The sequence below is a fragment of the Glossina fuscipes genome, unplaced genomic scaffold (assembly GCF_014805625.2).
Source record: "Glossina fuscipes isolate IAEA_lab_2018 unplaced genomic scaffold, Yale_Gfus_2 90, whole genome shotgun sequence".
Taxonomy (NCBI): Eukaryota; Metazoa; Arthropoda; class Insecta; order Diptera; family Glossinidae; genus Glossina; species Glossina fuscipes.
This window is the reverse complement of record NW_023998444.1, coordinates 1,348,351-1,358,380: the sequence shown is the minus strand read 5'-3', so window position 1 is coordinate 1,358,380 and position 10,030 is coordinate 1,348,351. Positions and strand designations below refer to the sequence as shown.

The following is a 10,030-nucleotide window of genomic DNA, read 5'->3' as shown; positions in this document are numbered from 1 at the left end:
TCCATGGCCACGACAACAACGCCCGTCAATACGGCCGCTTTGATTGGTGGAATAGATGTTAAACCTCAGTGGGATGATAAATGTTACAACTTAGATGAAAGCGATACAAATATTACGGCCCTTGAGGAATATGCAAAATTCGAATTTCAGGTAAAATTACATGAACTGGGCTGCCAAAGTTGGCAGCGAACAACATGTTATCATAAATTTATGTTTCCTTTATTTTCTTGTTTCTTATTCCTTTATTTATTTACTTTCGGTATTGTGGGGTAAAACTAACGATGATACATACATATATATATATAGCCCGAATGGTTGCGTACTAAGGAGTATTGGGATAGAGGTTTTGAGGAACGTTTTGAAGCTCAAAAACATGATAAACAACGACCACCACTAAAGGTAAATGAACTATACATAGTCGCTACATATATATATATATGTATATAAATAATATTGCTGTATATAGAAAGCTATGCATTATAATATAACCTTCTATAGTAGGGAGAGGGAGCGCAAAATTTAGAGTAATTTATATACCGCAAAATGCAATAATCTACTTATCCTCAAGTTATACGTATTTATAAGCGAAGCATAGTTGCCTACCACACGTTAATCTGAACTCTAATTAAACTTGGAAAACACGTTCAAGTGCTTTAAAGCTTAAAAGTGTTTAAAAATTCAGTTTTTTAATAATATTCAGCGCACTAGAATATCGAAAGTTACGCTGATCTATCTGTCTACCTAGAAGCTCTTCCCTCATGTCGTCCTTTTCTTGGTAATAGAATTCTTTAGGTGAGAGAGGACTTTACTCCAGTTGAGTTTAGAATAATGTTCCATTCTCTTTTACCTTACACTTCGTTAGCTCAATAATGGGCAGTGGTTGGAAAAATGATCTCATCCCAAGTATTTTCAATAGTGCTCATCCTTGAGTTGGTAGTTGACATTTCATCAAAATGTCTCCAAAATTGTGAACCCTGTAGGTTAAAGAAAAGAAAACGAGACGGACAGAAGGACAGACAAGCTTAGATCGCTATAATAAGAGGCGGGGCCACCTCAAGTCTTTCTAGGAGTTGTACACATTCGCACGAACTTAATTCATTTTGGAAGCACGAGTGATGGTGTAGGGTATAAAACCTGAAGATCAGAACAACAATGAAGTTATAGCCCCCTATCGGCTTTCTAAATAATTTCCATACCTTTGAATAAATACTTCCCCACGTACATGCTTAAGTTTAGGAAGTGAGGTATAGCTTAGGATTATAATCCTATATTTCGACTTTGGAATGCTTCCTCCCTAACCCGGACAAAAGTTGTTAAGTATTAATAGTCTAAACTAAGCAACACAATTAAATATTTAAAGACTCTTCTCTCTATCCTCTAGTAAAATAATTATTAAGTGAGATGTTTATATATATACAAGAATTTTATCATTTACCCTATTTAGGTAATTGTCGTTCCTCATTCTCATAACGATCCCGGTTGGTTGAAAACCTTTTTAAATTACTTTCAAAGCGATTCACGGCAAATTTTAAATCTGATCGTCACTAAAATGCAAGAGTATACCGACATGACTTTTATCTGGTCTGAAATAAGTTTCTTGCAATTGTGGTGGGATCAAGCGCATCCAACGAAACAGCGAGCTCTGAAACGTTTGATAAATTCGGGACGTTTTGAAATTACAACTGGTGGTTGGGTAATGACCGACGAGGCTAACGTTCATCTCTACGCCATGCTGGATCAATTAATTGAAGGTCATCAATGGTTAAAGAATAATTTAAACGTTACACCCACAGTAGGTTGGTCTATCGATCCTTTCGGCCATGGTAGTACAGTGCCTTATCTCTTGGCCAATAGCAATTTCGAAGGTGCTATAATACAACGAATCCATTACGCTTGGAAACAATGGTTCGCACGACAAATGAAAGGCGACTTCATCTGGACCCCATATTGGCAGGAGCGAGGACAAACTGATACCCAACAGAACGATCGTTTGCTGATACACAATATGCCCTTCGATATCTATTCCATTAAGAATTCTTGTGGTCCTCATCCGTTTATATGTTTGGACTTTGATTTTCGTAAAATACCTGGCGAGTATACTGAATACTCGGTCCGTGCCCAGTTCATAACTGACGAGAATGTAGAAGAAAAGGCTCAATTACTATTGGAGCAATATGCTCGAACTGGTTCTCTATTTCCTCATAATGTGGCCCTAATACCGGTAGGTGATGATTTTCGTTACAACGAAGAGCGTGAAATCAAACAACAATATACGAACTACAAAAAACTAATTGATCACATTATGAATAACAAGCGTATGTATAATGTAGATATAAGTTTTGGTACACCGAAGGATTATTTCCGAGAAATTCGTAAACGTACGAAAGACTTTCCCACCTTTAAGGGAGACTTTTTTGTATATTCCGACATCTTTTCGGAAGGTCGACCGGCCTATTGGTCGGGATTTTACACGACCAGACCTTATTACAAAATATTGAGCTCGGATCTCGAACATAATCTACGAGCCGCTGAGATATTGTTCACTTTAGCTTATAACACAGCCCGCCAGCAGAAGCACGAAAACGCAATTAAAATTTTCGAAAAGAACTATGAGAAAATGATACATGCCCGCCGAAATTTAGGATTATTTCAACATCATGATGCCATCACCGGCACTTCCAAGGCAGCTGTTATGCGCGATTATGGTATGCGTTTATTTGAGAGCATACAAGACGTCGTACATATGCAAGTATCTTCTATTGAGCTACTTATACAAAATGGAAGTTCGAAACATAATTTCCTATTAAGTGATATTGAGCGAGATAATTTTAGTAAGTTGCCACGTAAAACCCCTATTCCCCTCACAGTGACCAGTCAAACTGGGGACTTTTCAATTGAATTCTCTTCGAATAGCGGCGATGGCAAGAGCTCCTCATTCGTAGTATTTAACCCTCTAGCATATCGGCGAGTCGATTTTCTAATAGTACGGACACCTATTTGTAAAGTGAAAATTTTAAACGAACGTGGCGAAGAGTTACGGAATGTACAAATTAATCCGGTATGGAATATAATCGATCCGGATGAAAATGTTTTTGGGAATACAGTAAATGGTGCGGGCTTGGGTCGTATTCGCACTTCAAAACGCGTATATGAAGTACTCTTCATGGTCGAATTGGATGCACTCGCCTTGACCACCTATCAAGTAGTTATCGATGAAGTGAATTATAAACGCTTAATGTCCACCATATATTGCGATGATTGTACGGATCGTAATGAAAATACCGATTCGCCCAAATCGACACCAGAAGAAGAGTTTCCCATACGAACTAAACCGTCCGGCGATATCCAATTGGAAAATAATCGTATGCGTTTACTGTTTGAGGAGAAGACTGGATTTTTAATAACTCTTTCACGTAAGGGTGAGAATCAGCAGCTAATGAAACCGATGCCATGTGCCATAAAATTTGCTGCTTACCGTAGTGCACAATTTCATTCAGGCGCTTATCTTTTCAAGACCGATCCCGATCAAACTGAAGCTGAGACCGATGTTCTCGAACAATATGAGGAAGACGTACGGATTATTATTACCTCGGGATCAATAGCTAGCGATGTGACGGTGTTATGGGGTCCATTTCTAGCTCATACAGTACGTCTTTTTAACACTCATACTTTCTTAGACGGAGCCATATTCATAGAAAATGACATTGACTTTGAACCGCCACCGAAAAATCGTGAAACTGAGTTATTTATGCGTTTTATAACCGATATCGATAATATAGCCACAGTCAATAAGAATCTGCTTAAAGAAGGTGAACCCATACCAGAATTACCACAATTTTACACCGATCAAAATGGTTTCCAATATCACAGGTGAGAAGTTTAACCTTGACTTAACTATTCAAAAAACAAAAAAAAAAAAAATCTTTGTAACTTTTTCTTATTTGCTTCCAGGCGTGTTAAGGTTCCATCAATAGGTATTGAGGGCAACTATTTCCCCATCACTACAACTGCGTTTATGCAAGATGACAAAATACGTCTCACTTTATTAACTACTCATGCCCAAGGAGCCGCCAGCTATGAACCGGGTCAATTGGAGGTAATGCTAGACCGGCGAACCTTATACGATGATTATCGCGGTATGGGCGAAGGTATTGTTGATAGTCGTTTAACACGTCATAAATTTTGGTTGCTAATCGAAGATGTAAACGCCCGTATTCCCGAGCCCTCATCTACACCTAATACCTATCAAGTGCCCAGTTTATTAGCCAATTATTTGGCCAATAGTTTACGTTATCCGGCCAATATTTATTTTATAGAGAATTTTGATAAGTCTTTGCAACTTAAAACCAAAGTTAATTTACTTGAATCCAAAACTTGGCCCTGCGATATTCATTTGTTAAATTTGCGCACCCTCTCCGAAGAACAACTGCAATTGTTCCCTTCATCATCAGCCTTAATGATATTACAGCGACAAGGTTACGATTGTAATGTAAATAGTCACTTGATCGACATGACGCGTGTCTGCCCATTCACTAACGCGGAGGGATTAGGTAAAGCAATTTTCAATAGTTTGGAGATCGAACGAATTGAAAAAACGACTTTAACGGGTTTGCGTACCGAAGCGACAACACAACGTAAACGCTTAAAATCATTTGCTGATATAAATCTAAGACCCATGGAATTATTGACTTTTAATTTAACATTTAGAACTTAACTTTAGAATCTGACTGATTTTTTCTTTTTCTTTTTTTTTTATTATTTTTTCCATTATTTCCTTAAATGTTAGAAAAAAAAAATGTACAAATAGCTTTTATTTTATTAAATATGGTTTCATCCTATCAGCTAAGTTATTATATTAATTAAAAGTCACAAATCATTCCATACAATAGCTTTTTGAACCAGTATTTGTTTTAATCATAAACATAATCATATATTTGAAATCGAATATTATAATCTAAACTGTGAACAATTGCAGTTTAATATAATCTAAACAAACATAATTTTAAATTGAATTTCCCCTTGAGCATAAAAATTTACCTAAAAATCTACTTTTAGGTTATAGGTTGCATTTTATTTTCACATAACCTACACAATCCTAAATGATACGAGGATCACCTACAAACGAAAATTCATAGTTTAACCATCTTTGTTTATACGTTGTTATATTTTACTTTGACATAACCTACATAACCTTTAGTGATACTTTTCCTAACGCAACTATAATTTCCCTTTTCCTATTTCGTAACTCCATTTCAATGTATATTTCGATCAGAGACTTTTCGAAAATATAATTCCAACTTATTCTCCAAAATGTTTTTTTTTTAATTATTTAAAAAATATTCTAAAAATTATATTGAAAGTAGTGCAATATCTGCCAATACGTCCTTAAAATTAAAAAAAAAAAAAAAAACAGTAATCAGAGTTGATATATCAAATTATGCTCTCTGATATACATATTTTTACTAAATATATGTAATGTACCTTTTTTTTACTAAGCGAATTATATATATAATTGTATGTGTACACAGAATTTATTTTTTTGTTTTATGAAAATCATTTTTTTTTTTTTTTTTTTTGTTAATATACATGTACTTTTTTTTTTTAGCTTAATAAATTACTTCAATTATCTCTTAATTGGGTTTTTAAGAAAAATGTGTAGAAAAAAAGGATTTATTTCTCAGGCATTATATAATGAAAGAAAAATTACATACATATTTCTATATATATAAATATGTTTATTGACGTAAGAATGAAAAGTATTTTACACAGTAGAAATATCTCGATACCAACAAAAACAACAACAACAATACTCACACACATCCAAATTATTATTAGCATTATTAATGTAATTAAGGCACTAATTTAATTTTTTAAAAATTAAAATTATTATAAACCACCAAAATCAATCCATTATTATTCGCACACTGTGAAAATATTGGAGAAAAAAATATTAGAAAATAGAAAATATATTTATGTTAAAAAGTAATTATATTCGGTTTAATCGGATCGTTCAATAATCTATACCGCATATAATCTATTTTTAATTATTTTTAAATTTCCTTCACAGCAATAATAAAAAATCGAATCTTTTGTTATCCTGGAAGCAGCCTGAACAGACAAGTGGCTGAAAATTACAAAATCTTGTTTGTTAAAGACAGTTGGTCGATATACCGATCGACTAAAATTCATTTTCTGTATCGATCTACGCTTATTTGTCCGTCCGCCTGTTGGTCTTGTTTTCTTGTGCTCAACGTGCATACCGTAATTTCCGAAATATTCAGATGAAATTTGGCATACTGACATACTTTGCTCCAAGAACGAAGTTTTGTTGAAAATGGTTTGGATCGGACCATTTTCACGGAAAGTTCCCATATAAAGCTTTATTATTGGAAAGTCATTAAATGAACAATTGGAGGGATGGTACAGAATGTTTCATGGTCGCCTGTGGTGTTATTACCTACTCCCGGTACACATACACATACCTTGGTTTGAATTTTGTTTGTAAACGATAGCCAACTCTTTCTTTCGCGGGATATACGTTGCTTAGAAAATCCTGCAAAAAAAAATTGTGTAAAAAAATGCATGCGACATATTGCCAAATTTGCAACCTTAAATAATCGTGTAAAATGAAAAAACTGTAAAAATTTTCCCAAAGGACCGTGCAAAAAAAAATCGTGTAAAAAATTGCAAAATTTAAATATGTGTTCTACAACTTTAAAAGGTCGTGTATGGTGAAAAGACTGTAAATATTTTTCCCAAGGACCGTGCAAAAAAATTCAGAATGAATTTCATATTACATATATATAAAACGAAAACAAATAATTTTTATTATAAAAAAAAATAAAATAAAATTAGTGTACAGGCAAAATTCAGTCCATAAGTACAACATATAAAATTTTGAATTGACTTTAGGAATAAAAATCAATTTCACAATTTCGCTTGATAGCAAACTGAACACTCTAACACCAAATAAGTGCTGAATACCGAAATGCTGTGTTCCCCGCGGTAGACCAAGTCATTAACATATGCATGGGCATAAACCCATCGACTTCTGTTCACGCCATTTCCACAATTATTTGTTGTTGCTGCATACGCAAATTTCTGTAAGAATTGGAAGAAATGTTTTTTTCTTTTGGATTCGTGTTAGAACAAAAAATTCGTGCCAAAAGCTCGCCAGATAAAAAATACCGCTAAGTATGTCACTTGAAATGTGAAGAATTAAAGATCGGCGTTCAATAGCATAAACCTTTCAAAGAGCATGTGATGTAGATTATAATTGAATAGAAAATATAGCAAAAAAACTTTGCACACACACTTTATTATAACCTAATTCGAAAAAAAAAAAAATATATATATATATATATATCTAAAAGATAAAAATTATAGAATAGAATAATTATGAAAAAACAAACAAAACTTAAAATTAAAAGAAACGGTTAAGTAAATAATAAAAAAAAAAAATACTTTAATTTCTATTAAATAGTTCTCCTTACCTCCTAAGCTACGAATATTACTGTCAACCGAAAAGTAGTCGCCATGAAAATAAAAAAAAAAAAGACAAATCTAAAATTTAATCTGGGATATCTTAGAAAATGAACACACACACACACACACACACACACACATACATACATACATAAACTGTTATTAATCTTTTAAGAAAACATAGTTTTAATGTTAATTACAGACTTGTTTTAAGTTTTGAAAATAATTTTATTCATGCACATTACTTTTTAATAGTCAAGAGTGTAGGATTTGTAACGGCTATGCCTGCAAATCCTCATTGTCTGTCGGAGTACTGACTTTATTATTTTTAAGGCTACTCTTGAGTGGCACTTGGAAAGGAACGCCGGTTGTACGCATGTCGGACGCATGTGTCATTGCTGAGCTAGCTAGGTTGGGGGGATATGGAGGGGTTTTCAATTTTGGTCAAAGAGACATTCCACACACGGTTACATCTAAAATAAATAGACATGCTTTACCTTTTGTAGGAATAAACGAACTGATGAAACCTGCTTACCAAACGGGCCGATCACAAGTCCTGGTCTTATGCCGTGTAGTCTGCCCTACGTGTGGTCTTCTTCGACCTATGATTTTTAATAGGAGATCCCGCAGGGCTTTGCGATGACACGAGCGTCCGTCTCTATAACCTCCGATCCTCTTCAAGTGACACTTAAGAGTAGCCCTAAACGTAATAATTACTTCGAATAACAGACAGACATTGAGAATTTCTAGATCTAGCTGTTACAGATTATCTAAAATAAGTACTTTAATTGTCACTTATCATAACTGGGGAAAAGCAAACGACATAATTTTCACTGAGTGCAATGCTGAATCTTTTGCTTTTAAAGTTTTTTCCTTTATTTGTATAGAGAGGATTGCCAGGCATTTAACACTAGATTGGCGTATGTTGAATATATGTCTACTTTGCCTGAAAGAGATCATATTTGGTTCAAAAGGACAAACCTCAAGATTTATTTGTTTTTTTTTTTTTAATAAACTATATTCAAAGCTGACACGCCCTATTTATGTAAATGGGGCGTGTCAAAATTTATTCCACATCTCAATTAAATAGAAAAGAGATTTTTTTTTATCGATTCATAATATAGTGGAATAGCGCATCAGGCAAATGGCCTTTTATTGTGTAATGTTATTAACAATCAATCAGTAAATATTATTTGCACCCATACGTTTGCGAAACCCCAAAGAAAGCTCGAGAGACCGCTTAGAGTATACATATTCTTTGATCAGCAAGAAATTCTTAATCGATGTCTGTCTGCAGTAAACATTCTCTTGATCGCAAAAATGAAGCTATTAACTTCAAATTCGGCGTTGGAGGCTCTTGCGCAAGCAGGTTCGCATTGAAAATGGAACAATATTGTCAAAGCACTAGCCCACAATACGACGTGAACTCGAAACATATCTGGTTTTTCAAGGATTTTTGGTTATTACTCATGAATTATAAAAGATAAAAAGTAGAAATTTTCTATATTTACTTGGATGGAGAAAAAATGAAAAAAAGATCAGTCACGCCCACATAAAGTTATGAGTAACCAAGTTTCCATTTCTGCTTATTATTTATAAGCTAAACAAGAAAGAATTTTGAAAATTATTTTGCGCATTCTTTATATGAAGATATACCATATCCACTTTTTTGGACTTGGAGAGAAGACATAGATACAATAACACTGATGGATATAAAAGATTAAGTTGATACTGAATATAATTTTCTTAATTGTTAAAAAAATTTTTTCAATTTTTTCAAATACAGATGGGGTCAATTTCACTTGTTCCGGCAATCTAGTGTTAAATTACATTTTCTGTTAGTCAATTGTTAGCCGTTGCAGATTCCTAAGCAAAGTCAGTCTATGCATACAGCAACTTGTAATTGAAGTCTTCGCAGACTTTCCAAACTAGAAGATTTATAGATAGGTCCAACAAAAGCTTTAAAAAGCAAAAGTGAATATTTTCCGTTTGCAGTGGAAACATCTAACAATAAAGCAAATTAAGTCCCTACGTCCAAGTGGCTATATTGAACTTCTAGTTCTCAAATATGACAATCCGAAGGAAACGTGGCTTAATCGTTTGAAAGCCTTTCGAAAAGTAATTAAACAAAATCTTAAACATAATCCAACGCCAACATGACATACGCCACTGTTCCTATGCCCGACAAATCTCATAAGGAAATGTTTTAACATTATTATATAAAAAATTTAAATAAGAAAATAAATCAATTTTATTTAGAAATACATAAAAAAGATAATTAAAAAAAAAAAAAAATAAATAAAAATTATCTGTTGTTATCATTATTATTATTATTATTTTTAGACTGATTAGCTTAAATATTTATTTGCCTATGAAATAAAATTTTATTAATGAAAAATGCATATATATACCGAACAGCTTTAACATTCACTTAATATATCTATCATTTATGTTTAAAATATACGAAAACAACAAGAACAACAACAAAAGCAACACTTGCCTTTTTAGCTAAAATATTTAAAACAACACTTTATGAAAACATATT

General features: G+C 33.4%; 1 protein-coding gene across 1 annotated transcript; it reads left to right on the top strand.

The window, feature by feature from the left end:
- Nucleotides 1–3: 3 nt before the first annotated feature.
- On the top strand, nt 4–5,392 carry LOC119638564 (alpha-mannosidase 2x). Its single transcript, XM_038035431.1, has 4 exons — nt 4–150; nt 307–399; nt 1,445–3,870; nt 3,952–5,392. Exons 1-4 carry the CDS (start codon nt 4–6, stop codon nt 4,712–4,714), a joined length of 3,429 nt encoding a protein of 1,142 aa, XP_037891359.1. The 3' UTR covers nt 4,715–5,392.
- The last annotated feature ends 4,638 nt before the right edge of the window (nt 5,393–10,030 follow it).

Coding starts and splice junctions, on each gene's coding strand:
- LOC119638564 (XM_038035431.1), top strand. CDS start 4: ATGGCCACGACAACAACGCCCGTCAATACGGCCGCTTTGATTGGTGGA. Junction 151..306: donor ATGCAAAATTCGAATTTCAG/GTAAAATTACAT, acceptor ATATATATATAG/CCCGAATGGTTGCGTACTAA. Junction 3,871..3,951: donor AATGGTTTCCAATATCACAG/GTGAGAAGTTTA, acceptor ATTTGCTTCCAG/GCGTGTTAAGGTTCCATCAA.